This window comes from Macrobrachium rosenbergii, chromosome 28 (genome assembly GCF_040412425.1).
Source record: "Macrobrachium rosenbergii isolate ZJJX-2024 chromosome 28, ASM4041242v1, whole genome shotgun sequence".
NCBI lineage: Eukaryota > Metazoa > Arthropoda > Malacostraca > Decapoda > Palaemonidae > Macrobrachium > Macrobrachium rosenbergii.
In genome coordinates this window covers 3,079,656-3,095,394 of record NC_089768.1, presented here as the reverse complement: position 1 = coordinate 3,095,394, position 15,739 = coordinate 3,079,656, and the positions used below count along the sequence as shown (strand labels likewise).

General features: G+C 37.8%; 1 protein-coding gene across 2 annotated transcripts in view; it reads left to right on the top strand.

The window, feature by feature from the left end:
* The window catches only part of LOC136853977 (transformer-2 protein homolog alpha-like), a 176,819-nt gene that overhangs the window by 107,757 nt on the left and 53,323 nt on the right, over window positions 1-15,739 (top strand). For both annotated transcript variants that reach the window (XM_067129898.1, XM_067129899.1), the window contains exon 4: window positions 10,250-10,418. In XM_067129898.1, coding sequence (XP_066985999.1) covers window positions 10,250-10,418 — 169 coding nt within the window. The remainder of the gene's footprint in view (window positions 1-10,249; window positions 10,419-15,739) is intronic.

The window sequence follows — 15,739 nt, the reverse complement described above, 5'->3', positions numbered from 1 at the left end:
AAAGCATTAAAAATAAGGTTTTCTTAGGATTTTTGACAATTTTCGATTTTTCGGCTTACAACACGGCATAGGAATGGAACCCCCATCGTAAACCGGGGACTGCCTGAATATATTTATATACACACACACACAGTAAACCCCCCGTATTCACAGGGGATGCGTATCACACACCCCCAAGAATACTTAAAACCTCTCTAAAAACACTTAGAACTGTGTATTTTGATAGTTCAAAAACAAAAAAAAAAACCTATAAAATGCTTATACCTGAGTATTTTAATAGTTTTATCACAAAAAGTGCATTTAGTCATGAAAATTATATGAAAATACAGTAATTGTTGAATATTTCTCAGTGAAAAATAACACGAATGGGCGAATTTTCCGCGAATAATGTGTATATATGTTCCATAGAGAAATCCGCGAACAGGTGAGACCGCGATTACAGGGGTTTACTGTGTATATATATATATATATACATATATATATATATATATATATATATATATATATATATATATATATATATATATATATATGGTAAGGGCCCAATGGAGACACATTTTGCGTGGATTTTTTCTTTCATCGATTATAGTTCTTTTGTTTTTCCATCTTTTTTCAAGTTCCATGTCTTGATTTATTCGTAAATTATTGTATTTCATATGTTTCAATCTGAATTGGATTATCATTAATAGGCTGTGAGTTATTAAGCGATAAATTCGGTGGGTCTGCATTATGCCCATAACCTCATGGAGACGCACCAGGCCTAGTGGAGACGCGAAGCTTTCAGCTTCATGTAGATTGCACCTATATGAAAGAAGGAAGAAATTAAGCACATAGAATGAAAGTTTAGCTTTTAATAAGTAAATCAAGTACAAAAAATATTACTAAATACAAAAATAGACTACATATCAATATGGTCACTGACCTAATGGAAAAATATGAATACTTTCATACATTACTTGAAAGAAATAAGTATATATTTAACTTTAACCATCTAAAACAAAAGAATTTATATTTAGAAACATTATGTTCACAGAATTAATGCTGAATAGACCCTGTGCAGCTAATTCCCTGAGGTTACATGAGCAATATAAAAAAACTTTTTTTACGAACTTAAATTCTACTTTGTACGATGTAAATGACTAAATTGAGAGGCAAATATTTATGTAGATTAACTAATTATACTAAATACCATACTGTACAGAAATTACTGATTTAGGACAGACAGTGTTGCAGATGTAATACTAGTGTTACATTTAAACCTAAATTTTTGATATATTGTCTATATACAGTAATACCTCAGTCTTACACGATTCGAGTTGTGTGAATTCACAGACACTCAAACTTTTCATTGGAACCTAACTAATTGTCATAAGCAATTTTTTCACAGACATGCAACATTTGCAAATCCTTGAAAGAGGAGAGAGAGAGAGTGAGAGAGATAAGAGTTGTCCTTATTTGAGAGAGTGAAATTATTTATCAGTTATTACAGAGAGAATAACACTAGAGAGATTGTCCGTACTTGAAATATCAATTTAAATTGTTTATGAATTATGATGGAGACAGAGAGAATAACGTGAGAGAGAAAGTTACTCTTACGTTAGATATCAAAAGATGGAAATTCATGATTTATGAAGAAAAAAGGAAAAAGAAAGAAAGAAAGAGAGATATTACATAGAAATCCTTTGACACAACCTGTGGGGAACAATTAACATATTTGACAGTTTTGCCCCTCGCCCCTCTCATCAAAGTTTCACAAAAGATCGGGAAATGATATTTGTTTGTTTAAAATATCACATAATTTACTATAGAAATGTATAAATTTTGTAATTACAGTTATATTCTTATTATTAATATTTGAAAATTAGTACTTATTGTTAGGTAAATCATTTATTTATCATGCAAAACAAATAAACATATATATGTAACCATAAAATTCTCTCATCTCTTACTGAGATGAGAGAATTTTTATGGCTACATGTATACGTTTATTTGTTTTGTATGATAAATAAATGATTTGCCTAATAATAAGTACTAATTTTCAAATATTAATTAGATTAAATATAATAATGATAATAATAATATAGCTGTAATTACAAAATATCATTTCCCAATCTTTTATGAAATCTTTGAAGAGAGGGGCAAGGGCAAAGCTGTCAAATATGTCAGTCGTTGCTCACAGCGTGTCAAAGGATTTCTAGTAGTATCTCTGTGTATCTCTCTCTCCCTCTCTCTTTTTTTTGCTTTTTCCTTCATAAGTCATAAATTCCCATCTTTTGATATCTAATGTAAGAATAACTCTCTCTCTCTCTCTCTCTCTCTCTCTCTCTCTCTCTCTCTCTCTCTCTCTCTCTCTCTCTCTCTCTCTCTCTCTCTCTGTAATAATTCATAAATAATTTAACTTGATATTTCAAGTAATGACAATCTCTCTCTCTCTCTCTCTCTCTCTCTCTCTCTCTCTCTCTCTCTCTCTCTCTCTCTCTCTCTCTCTCTCTCGTGTTATTTTCTGTCTATGTAATAATTGATAATTTTGTGCTCATAAGTATAAGGACAACCCTTATCTCTCTCTCTCTCTCTCTCTCTCTCTCTCTCTCTCTCTCTCTCTCTCTCTCTCTCTCTCTCTCTCTAAGATTCACAAATGTTGCATGTCTGTGAAAAAATCGCATGTGACAGTTAGTTAGGTTCCAATGAAAAGTTCGTGTGTCTGTGAATTCGTGCAAGTTGAATCATGTAAGATCGAGGTACTGTATTACCACATTATACATACATATATATACAAGCAATCCCTTGTTATCGGCGACCTGGTTTTACGGCGTTTGTCTAGCGACGGTGATGACTGGATTTTTGACACCAATTCCTGGTTATCGGCACTGGTCCTCAGTTATCGGCGGTGCTGATCCCCTGTTATCAGTGCCGATAATCGGGGACCGGCGTTATTATCACTGATTTTCAGTTATCATCACGCTGTCGAGAACGGAACCCTGCCAATGACCAGGGACTGCCTGTATACATTATTATATATATATATATATATATATATATATATATATATATATATATATATATATATATATATATATAATAATAATATATATATATATATATATATATATATATATATATATATATATATATATATATATATGACCCCACCTATTCGCAGACTTTTCTGTGGAACTTATATACATATTATTTGCAGAAGATTCGCCTATTCACAGTATTTTTCATTGAGAAATATTCACTGATTACGGTATTTCAGATCACTTTTGTAACTAAATGCATTTTTTGTGATAAAACTATTAAAATACTCAGGTATGAGCATTTTTTTAGGGTTTTTTGGTGTTTGAACCTTCAAAATAGGCAGTTAAAAGCATTTTTGGAGGGGTGTCACATATTCGCAGATTTTAGGTATGGGGGGGGTTGTGGTATGCATCTCCTATGAATACTGGGGTTGACTGTATATTTATAATATGTAATGTACACATAGATACTTATGTATGTACATATACATAAATCTATACATACATAGTTTCACATTTCTGAAACTTGACACTATCTGGAGGACCCCAGCAAAATAATATAGATGTAAAATATGTACAAATTTATCAAAATTAAAATATACCACAGATGGTTACCTATACTGCATGGGCAGAAGGAAGTGTTTTAATGCTGTTTACAGGCATAAGCAGACTTAGAAAGGGTGATTGTTTGGGGGAAAGGCCAGGCAGGATGGGTGAAGTGGGGTACTCTGGCGTTTGACTTCTTGAGGGCTTTTGTGAATGTGATTGGTTGAAGTACATGGGTGTCACTTTAATGTTATTTTGTTTGTTGGTTTTGACTGGCCCAGTATAATGAGGGGCAGGCCACGGTAAGTGCTTACAGGGTGAGAGGGCCAGGAGAGCTGAGTGGAGAGCGTTGGAACAGCCATTGCATTGGTAACAAGGTAGTTGACTGGTGGAGAAATGGGGTGATCCCTTACTCCCCTCACACTTGCCACTAAAGTTTTTTTAAGGCAACCAGCAAAGAAGGCTTGTTTGCTTGTTAAATTTTGGACAAGCAGCTTGCTGCCATTGCTTCCTGTACCCTTTTCCTCACTGTGTACATTGTTTAAATACTTTTTGCGTGTTCGCTGTGCCTTGTGGTCCTGTTTTTTCAAGTAAGGAGAAAAAACATGACCAATGCCATTGGTATGACGTGGGTGACCATGTAGTCATTTCAATTCTCCAGTATGATTAGTTCCATAGAGATGCTTCTCCGCTTATGAACTAGTTACATTCCAGATGGCTGTTCATATCTTGATTTGTTCATAAGTACAATTCAATATAAGTGCAGTCAATACATACAGTACTATATTTTTTTCCATCCTAAAACACAATGCTAGTACTGTATTTTATAGAGTACTTTATTAATACAAATGGTTCATAAAACATAAATAAATTGTGATGATAATAGTAGAATTTAAAGAGTGCTTTACTAATATGAATGATACGTAAAACCTAAATAAAATGTGATGATAATAGTACAATTTATAGAGCACTTTAGCAGCAGTACAGCCAGGCTTTGTTATTGGACATCCAGATTACAGGTGGAGAACTTTTTGTGATATTTTTGAGTGGCCATGGATTTGCAGCTCAATACACCATGTAACTAAGCAGAGGTGCACAATACAAAGTTTGAACTTACAGGTGGCAGACGAAGCTCATTGAACATATTTTAATTTACAGTCACGGTTGTTTGTATCTTTGAAAGTTTGTAAGTAGAGGAGCGTCTGTATATGTATTGTGCTACTTGTAGAGGAAGGTAATGTAAGTGTTCTCTTCTGTATGATGGTTGTGCATCTTGGACTCCACTTCATTGGGGGAAGTATATTAAGGAGGTGGAGGAAGCCCAAGAAGGCTTTGCCAGTTTCATAGGAGTGTATCACTAAGCTGGGAATACACTGCTAAACCCTTCTAGCTCCTTCTGGCCTCCAGCTACTATCCCACTTGCTCCTACTTCTGGCTTATCCTCTCCTAGGTTGGCAATGTCACCCATGAACTACTCGTTCCTCATCTGCAGGGGTGGATGTAGATGACTTCCTTTGACTACCCTATAAAAATCTTGCCATCTTTGAGTATTCCAGGTAGTTCATCACTAGTTCCCTCCCTGGATTCACTTGCAGGAAGGATTGACCAACCAACCAACCACCAATGTGTCTGCTGCTGCTTTTTGCAATTCCCATGTCTTCCTTGTGTGTTAAAATGATCCTCCAGTGGCTGTGGTGATTCCTGTAGCGTAGCAGGTGACATTGTAACTACTCTCCCTCCAGCCTCAACCACCTCTTCAGTGTGCAGGATGAGTATAAATCATACAAGTCAGCTACAAGGAAGAAGCACTCTTGTTGTTCTTCCCCCTCATCATCCTCCTTGTCATTGTCATCTAGTTAGTTCGTCATTGTTGTCTTCCTCCTTGTTCCCGGACTCCTCTTTGCTGTAGGTTGAAGAAGAAGTTCAAAGCGAGTCAGAAGTTGAGACGGATGTCTATTGGTCACTAATCCAAATGGCAGGAGAGCAAAAGTGCCAGTTTACTGCATGGTGAACATCTTACTTCCGGTAGAGGTAAGTGTTTTGGGAAAGGCTTACGTGGACATGAGGACCACCCCTTCGCCCTCCAGATGTACGCTTTGGGCTCACACTGGGAACCATTGTACAGCCCCCTACTCCAGGTCTGCGGACTGGGGATAGGATGCAGTAAGGAGTAGCCCTTCCCCTAGCAGCTCTGTTGAGTTATTGCATGGTGGGCATCTACAGCCTGTTTGCTCTTCACACAGTCATGATTTTTTCTTAGGAATCAGTGTTCATTATTTGAAGAGGTATGGAGTAAGATCGGTGGTTACTTCAACAATCTTGGTACTAATTTTACTCCCAAAAAATTACAGTCAGCACAGGTTAACTCTAAATTCCTGTTGACAATAATTCACTGAACCAATCCCTACCTAAACAGGAACTAACCTACAATCAGTCAATCAGTTTGCTCTGTAATTTATGATAATATCATACTTATGCTGGCCTGACTTTTTTTTTTTTTCTTTTTTTTTACAAAGTATTGCTAACAACAGTCTTATGACAACTTCTTTTAGTGATATGAATGGTTCACAACAGTACAGACAGTGCAAACAAGGACAGACAGAACACTAGTCTCCAATTTCTTCATATTCTTTGCATATTGACATGCAGACTAATTGTTTCCAGTTTTGATGCACAGTGTATTTAGGTTACAAGAGTTTTTAAACAGTGTTGGTACAGATTTCTTATGTTTGGCAGTTGTCAGTTTTGCACAAGCCTCTTATCAGTGTCCTTGCTTGCTTTCCATTTCCTTGCAGGCCCTGTTTACCATACGATAGATTAAAAATACTGCACACACCAGACTACACACAGTTTACCGACAACTTTATACCAATCTCTTATCAGGTACTCACAACACCTGCTTACTTTCTATTGCCTCTTCTTAATTCACTTCTGACACAATGCCATGAAAACCACGTCAGAATAATACCTCCCACCACAGCAGACCTGCAACGAGATAGCGTTACAACCTGTATTAGTATTAATGAAAGAGAGAGACCAGTGATATAAAATACACTATTATTCAATATAAAAATTTACAGTAATTTACATTACAAATTTCATATTTCATATATGCAATCTAGAATGGCCAATATATGGCTGCTTCATTGTTCTGACTCAAGTCAATCTAACCCAGTCGTATATTTTTTGCCTCAACATTTTCATAAAATTTTATCCAGGTTATAAATTAATACACAGATTACCGGGTAATTAATCATAGTCATCTGTATCCTTATTGCTATCCAAGCTATCATACTTACTACTACTATTTAAATCTGTCCTATTACTACTGTCCAAACCAACCTGATATCTAGCTAACTTCTAAAATTCCCTGACTAACTATTGGACTACTTTCTCTAAATCCGTGGAATTCTTCAATATCTGTAGTTAATTCACATAACACTTCATCATTATTATCTAATGCTTCCTTCATGGTATTCACCCTATCTAAATCATCATTGCCAAGTATGTCAGAGTCATCAAGTTCCTTAATGGAAGACATAAAAATACTAAATATATGATCTAGTTCATTATCTATTCAGCTAATTCTTCAACCTTTACTCCTATGCTTACACTATCCTTCTTTTTGTGCCGTTTCCCTTCTTCTTAGTCTTAACTGTCTTTACTAAAACTAATTGTTTCTTTTCTAGCAAACTTTCCTCTCGTGTACTCACGTCATCATCTCTTTCGAGCCGGTATTCATTCACATTCTCAACCACTGATACTGAGGGTTCACCCGACAAACCCCCTTCTTACTCCGTATCCCTGACTCTGCTCTCCATTCACCCCATTCACACCTTGATTCATACTTGACCTCCTACACACTCCTGTTGCATGACCTTTTTTCCCCACATAGGACACATTTAGTCCAAGGCATATCACAAATCGGGCAAAATGACTTGTCCTGCCACAATTTCAGCATACACTGACATTCCCTTGAAGTTCACACTTTCTTGTTATATGTCCTAATTTTCTATACTTGAAACAACTGACTGTCTCCACCTTTGTATATTCTTCTACACAATTGCCTACCATACAACATGCAAAGAAAGGCTCCTAATGTCTATCTATATTTTCTCATCTTATGTCCTCCTCTTCCACACCTATAACATTTAACCCTTAAGGGACGGCATAATTTATCAATGTGCAGCACCCCAGACCGGGGAAACTTTGAGGTCGACAAAAAAAAAAAAAAAAAAAAATCACATCAATGGAAAGAGAATGACACATACAGTCACACTGTACAAATAAAAAAATTCTTAAAAATTTTCCCTACCTTCCACGAGAAGTTGAAAATGACTATTTACAACCCCTTGTGGGGCCTCATTTACAAGACAAACGTAAATTTTACCAACTTATATATGTTTTTTCTAATAAATAAGTTTTTTGGATTTTGTAAAATTATTATTACTGCTCACACAATAACAAAACAGATAAGAAATAAAAGCAGTAAAAAATTTTTTGCATATTTGTTGTAAAATATTCAGGTAAGTTTACGAGAAGGAAGATTCAGTAACTTTTTTTTTTTACTTTTACATGCTTTTTGTAATATTTCTTTGCAATTTTCTTTGTAAAATTACATTTACAACTGACAAACTATCATAAAAGACAAAAACAAAAAACAACAGCAACCCCTTCGTATATTTACAAGCAAATTTACACAAAGACTCATGTGAGAGAGAGAGATGCAGTACCTTCCCCCTCGAAGTCACAAGCATTACTGATACTGGCCTAACTCTCACGTCTGTATAAAAGTTGCCATTAGTGAATTTATAGCATATAGAAGTATTGGCACCTTTGTTTCGAATCATTATTACCATAACAGTGGTGTGTAATTCTGCTTCACACTCAAGCTCAATCTGTCCACCTCCCCAAACCTGTTTTACTTCACACTCAAGCTCAATCCATCCACTAAGGGTTAACCTTGTCACTACTGTTCACAATATCAGTGCTATTCCTTTGCTTATTCCTGCTTATTCCTACTCCTACTTGGATGGGATCTGTAAGAGGGGATGCTGGAGATGAGTGAAGATTTACGTAAGAGAAAGTACAGGAAAGATGTGAGTGGCAGAATTTTACAGAGGCCCTGTGTCACACAGCTTTGGAGGCAATGACGGTGAGTTTAACAAGACCACCAAGTCCAAATACTTGACTCTCTTAGGCCAAAACCTAATGCTAATAAATTTATTTCAAATTTGTGCTTAGCATATTATACAAGACTGAAAAAGAAAACAGCTTTGCAAAACATTTGCATAAAAAAATAGACTAGATAATAAAACTAGAAGTTAGTTACGAATGTCCAAAAAGAGGGTTTTGGCTGCACAGAAGACATATGGAAATTTTGATTCTTGTCTGTGAAACCAAATATGCAAGGAAATGCTTGTTCCTGATTGCCAACCACCCAGTAGACTATTTTCTTCAACACATTAGACCCTTTTTTAAGAAAAGTTGTTCCAGGCACCACATAGTGCAAACCTAGCTAAAGGTGCACATGCTGATTATAAAGTTAAGTATACCTTAGTTTAACCAAACCACTGAGCTGATTAACAGCTCTCCTAGTCCTGGCCCGAAGGATTAGATTTATTTTACGTGGCTAAGAACCAACTGGTTACCTAGCAACGGGACCTACAGCTTATTGTGGAATCCGAACCACATTATGACGAGAAATGAATTTCTACCACCAGAAATAAATTCCTCTAATTCTTCATTGGCCGGTCGGAGAGTCGAACGCTGGGCCAACAGCGTGCTAGCTGAGAGCTCTACCCACCCCTCCAATGAAGAATCTCATGCTGCTTATAGAATATGTAAAATTGAGAATCAGCAGAAATTGAAGTAGGTGCACAATAAGCAGATTACAAAGGGTTCTTGAGTTAGTCATCATTGGCAAACACACAAAGAAAGCACGCATCACTAATTAGGCCTACTTCTGTTACATATATTGCTGAGATCCCTCTGGGCTTGCTTTAGTCATGTACTGCTCATTAGCACCTACTTTTATCTATATCCTCCTAAACAATTTAGCTGAAAATTTCAGCTTTGTCTGATAGTCTAGAGAAAACTAACAATTGGGATTCAGCTATGGACCTACTCTTTAGTCATGAACAAATTCTGTGGCCATCCCCTTTTGAGTAGTTCTGACTCTGGTGTGTTTAAACTTAAGTGCACTTTAATAGGAATGTTGATAATGTCAACCCAAGATGTATGCATTAGATGTCTTGACATTTTGGATTTAAGCATGTTCATATTCAGAATTTGGAAGGGCTTCGTTGAAAAAAAATACCTAGTGCAGGTAACTGATTATATATATTGTTACATTAATAGTAAACTGCTGAAGTGATGTCCATTGGATATTAGTATATTTCATTTAATTTTTAGGCCTAGTCTTTTATGAAAAACATAAATAACAGGAAATGGTGTCAAAACTATTGGTGATTGGAGCATTTAAAGCAGTCTTGTAATAGGTTTTCATAAAGAAGAGTGCATTTACTCTTTTTTTTCATGTGTAAGATATATTGTTTTAAGAGTACTGGTCATTATTTTTGGTTGATTGCCTTAAATTTCTAAATCATCATATAAATTTTATTAAGCTTGGCTGGGCGTAGGATGATTAATAAACAGTATTAAAGATTAGGTTTTTAACTTTGCAGATCTCCAATGTCAAATCGTCGTCGACACATTGGTACCCGAGATAACCCCGAACCTTCCAAATGTCTGGGGGTTTTTGGACTCAGTGTCTATACAACAGAAAGGCAGTTGCACCAGATTTTTGATAAATTTGGACCCCTAGAAAAAGTTCAAGTGGTTTTGGACTCAAAAGTAAGTTATGAATGTATTTTTACATGTATTGTATGACCTGTATTGAATTATGTACTTTCTTGTTGTTGTTGGGCTATGAAAACCAAATTGAGGTAATGACTTGTCAATAGTTGGTCCCAGGCTTGCACAATTGCAGAGAGATCAGTCAGCAGAGGCTTACTGAAAAGCTGTGAATTCTCTCAAGTGAAATTGTATCTGCTCAAAGGGGAGGACGTATCCCTTCCTGAGGGTCTGGATTGTCCAGTCCTCCACTCTGTACTGCTGCCACTCTGGCCGCTTGTTTCCAAGACAGCCTCCCGCCTTGGTCTGATGAAGGGGGTGGAAACGTCCAAACCTCATCTAGTGCCCCCCTCTCTTCCCCAACCTGTTGCACTTCCTGAGACGGAGGTGCTGGGAGGTTGGGAGGGACTGCCTTCCTTCCTTTCATGTTTTTCCCTGAGGGGTTGGGAGTCCCTGTTGTTGAAACTAAGGGGGGGAAACTACTGTCTCAAAGTCATTGTGGGCCTACTGTGGATCTCTGTGCCAATTGACAGCCCTCTTGGAGCCAACCTAAGCAAGGCCGCTGAGAGGGAGTCCTTCATGTCTTCTCTCTTGTCGGTCACTGCCTGGCTCAGCAGCTCTGAAGGGAAGTACATGGACACATCCGTGAGGGGGCTATTCCTCAGGCCAAGCCAACTATCAGCTGAGGTTTGTCTCTGAGCCGACAAAAGGGCATCCCTCCTTTAAAGGATGATATTAGCCCATGCATGGACCACATGCTTGGCTACTTAAGATCGAGCCTTCCCTGCTGGAGCCATGTACTCCTTTATGGCATGCCATTTTTTGGATGGTACAACCTCCTTCATGTCTTTCATCCACGCCCCTTGGCACCTGTCGAGCCAAGAGGTGACCCTAAATACCTTTCCCAACATTACCTCATGGTTCATCATTTCCCCACTGGTGAATTTGGAGCCAATTTGACGAAGACTATCCATTGGGATGTGACCTGAAAGGTGGCACTTAGTAGGCAGTCCCTGGTTTACGACGGGTTCTGTTCTGACACGGCGTCGTAAGCCGAAAACGGCATAATCTGAAATAATCGTAAAAAATCGTAAGAAAACCTTACTTTTAATCCTTTGGGTGTCTTGAAAATGACGTAACCTGCATTTTTATTGAGTTTTTCATAAAAACCCTTCCAAATTTTGATCTTTCTGCTGTTTTAGAGCCATAGAGAGAGAGGGAGAGAAAGAGAAAGAGACTTTTGCCTCACTGCTTATTTACTAGAAAAATACTTGGAATGTCAAAGAACTATGTAAAGTCTAACCTAATTTTTCCTAGTTATTGAATTGCAAAAACTTATTATAGCAAGGAAATTAAGAAAAAATGAATGACAAAGTAAGTCACTTTTATCTATAAAACTGTACAAAATAAATAAACATACTTGTTACATATGCATAAAAAATCTCTTTTTCTCTCTCAAATCTCAGTGAGAGAGAGAGAGACTGCCTCACCGCTCATCTCCCAGAAAAAGACTTGGAATTTCACAGAACTATGTAAAATCTAGCCTATTTTTCCTAGTTATTGAAATGCAAAAATTAATTATAGCAAGGAAAATATGAAAAAAATAAATTAAAAAGTCATATTTGTATATCTTCAAAATTTTTCCACCATTCCCCTAATCCAAAATAGCTTACTTCTTTCATCTATCTCCTCCTCTTTATAAGACAATGATGAGTGAAAAAAAAAAGATGTAAACCAAGGACTCATGTTCAATTAATTTTTTTTTTAGACATAGGCCTAGGACACTGACACTGATTCGGTCAACAAAGGACAGAGAGGATCTCTGTGGGTGGCGGGCAGAATGGTGTCCAATAGGTCTACCCAAATAACTGCCTCTTTTGACATCTGACCTCAAGGCCCTGACATAAGGCATATCAAATTGGGAATTTTCTGAGCTTAGCTGTGAAGTCCTTCTTCTACCTGTCTGGGTGGTCCAGACATTCCCCAAAGCTCTGTGCTGGTTTTAGAGATTCAAATTAGCAGCTCCCCCTCTATCTACTAGGTGAATGCACACACACGGAGATGCATATTGTATATATGTATGTGATTTACAATGAAATGAGTAAGTCACACTTGTACGTAAGTTTTTATAGTAGCGTATAAGTGCAAATAAAATATAAATACCCCCCGTATTCGCGGTCTCACGATTCGCGGACTCGCCTATTTTTAGATTTCTCTATGGAACATATATACGCATTATTCGCTGATAATCCACCGGTTCATGGTATTTCTCACTGAGAAATATTCACTAATTACTGTATTTTCTTCTCATTGTCATAACTAAATGCACTGTTTGTGATAAAACTATTAAAATACTCAGGTAGTACTCGAGTTACAATATTTCACCTAACGATAATTCAATTTTGCAATGGGGTAAGCAATTAATACCGATACATCAATATTTATAAAATATTTTTAAATTTCACTCGGGCGCAGGTAGTAGCGTACAGGCAGCAAGAGGGACCAAATTACAATAGACCAGCTTCTTTTCATCCAACTCTTTATCCCATCTTCTAGTTAAAAAAGTAAAAGAGAATGATAAACGTATTGTTAGTAACGTTATACTCTTATGTAAATGCATACAGCCATAAACAGCCAACCGAGAAACTGTTGTTTTGTTTATCACCAAATCGGATAACAACAGCTGTTTTGCTTTATTTCAACCATCATACGGTAATATACAGTTACCGTAGGTTATAGTACAAATGACGTTAATTAGTATAGGACTGATATATTTTTACATTATACCCGTATTTGGTATAGATAAAAGATTGGCAAAGAAATATACTGCTAAATTTAAGCTGCAAGTTGTAGCCGAAGCTGAGAAAATAATGTTCAGGCTGCTAATGACTATAATTTATCATGCATCGGCAACATGGATGAAACTCGACCGTAATTAAATTTGGAGAGAAAGTATTTTAATCAAAACTACTGGGCATGAAAGAACACATTACTGCTAATTTTACGCCGATAAACGATAAATACGTAAAGCTCGTATTGTGATGAAATCAAATGAAAATAGCGAACGGAATCTTGATTTTATTTACACAAAACAAATGCCCCAAACGGCCAACGTCATCTCTTAACGAAAAAAATAGCTAAATTGAATTCACAATGAGACGTATATAAGATATTTTGACTTAGAAACACTTCGTACAGTATAACGAAAATTAACCTTGCCCCACATAAATAAAGTATCTAGAGATTCATTTACACTAACTAGAAGCAAGAAAAGCTCTCTGAACTGAGTTAAACACATCGAAATAAACATCGCGTAAATGATTTCCAAACCAACACATTGATCGTTACGATCACAATTTATAATATAAAAGCAATATATAAGAATATCTACAATATTATTGGATACTGTGAATTAAGGCATAACATTTTAAAAGATCCATGGAAAAGATGCATATTCGTTATGTTGATGTTTGTATATGTGAATATAGAGCACAGTATAATGTAGGCTACGCTAATCCTTGTTTGTTATTCAATTTCTCTTTGTATTGAATTATCATAAGTCACTCTGCATGAACCTCCAGAATTAGCTGATAATAATTACTATACTCCGTTTGTAAAGAGTATATTTTACGAATAGAACTTACCTGGCAGTTATATATATATATAGCTTAATCCCTGTCGAACCGGCAGATTTTTCAAAACTCGCGGCAACCGCCCAATGGTAGGTGTTCGATTAGGTGGTTAACAACCCTTACAGGGTGGTACTTGGAATCATTCCCGTTTTCAGTTCCTCAGATCATCTCTGCCGGTTGGACTGACAACATCGTTGCTGGTCCACCGTCGGGTTTTTCGCTCGCTTCCCTAGGTCGCTGTAATTGGACTTATAATTGGTGACGTATATTGACCTTTGGATTGGCAATCGCTTTTGTGGCTTGTTTTTTCGGTTTATTCTTTTGATTGTTCTTGGATAAGATGTCTGAATCTAAGTATTTTCGAGTGTGTGTGAACGAGGAATGCAAGGTCAGGTTGCCAAAAGCTTCGGTTGATCCTCACACTGTTTGTTTAGGGTGCAGGGGTTTTGAGTGTGCTCTTGATAAAAGATGTAAAGAATGCGAGGGTTTGGATGAAAAGAAATGGATGGAAATGAAACGCTATGTGCGTAAATTAGAAATGGATGAGTTAAGGAGGGCTTCTAAATCTAAATCTAGGTCTGTGAGTGATGTTAGCCTAGACATTTCTTTTAACCCCTCTATTCCTAAATCACCCTTAGAAGTAGAACCTTCTCCTGAGGTGGTAGCCCCTGCTCCTTCTACAGGAGCTGTAGCTGCTGTTAATGACCCTCAGTACGCCAGGATGGCGGCTGAGATGAAAGAACTAAAGGATCAGTTTGCAGCCTTGAAGGAAGGCAAGAGTGCAAGTGAAGTTAGTGATAGTGTTTGTGTAAGTGCAGTGGAGGTGGCGACTGATCGACCCTGTCATGCCCCTAGGTCTAGACCTCTACCAAGCTCCCAGGACCAAGGGAGAAGGTATGTCGACGATCGTAAGGGGGTGAGAGGGACGTATCCTTGGTCAGCCGTCGCCTCAAGCAGTCCTGTTGCTCTTTCCCAGGCTGCTTATGACCGCCACGGAAAAGGCGTGTCGGACGTGCTTGTGTCTTCTCCGAGCCCCTCTCCAAGACGTAGATGGCAGTATGAGGAGTCGAGGCCGACCAAAAGAAGATGGTTGCAGCAAGCGGAACAGCCTCGTACTCGCTCTCCCCTTTCGAGTGGATGTAGTAGCCCAGAATCTTTTCCTTCCGACGACGACCGGAACATCACTCCAGCGAAAAGGTCAAGACCTTTAACAGAATGTTCTCCGCAGGTTGTATGGAGGAAGGAGAGATCTCCTCTTCCTTCAGGTTCCGGAGAACTCTTGAGAGAACCTTCTCCTTCTTCCAGCTTGGCTCGACAACCTTCTCCTTCGGAACCGCAAGATACAGCAGCTGCTGCAAAATCCTTTATGACCGTCATGCAAGGCCAACTGGCTTCACTAGTACAAGCCTTTAGCTGTCCTCCCCCCCAGTCGGACAGACGTAAGGACTCCAAGTTCCCAGTGAAGAGATCAAGAAGGGAGATGCCTGCTAAGGTTTCTTCTATGAGTAAGAGGGAACTGGATTCCTCTCCCTTTCAAGTCCACAGGTGGCGCAGTTCTAGCGGGGGACGAAAGATTCTTCTCTTTTCGCCCAAGCAAAAGCCTCGGGGTTCTTCTCCCGATGCTCGACTCCTCGCCTCTTCGCCCTCTAAGCGACAGGAATTATCTTCCTCTCGCCGGGAGCATTCTTC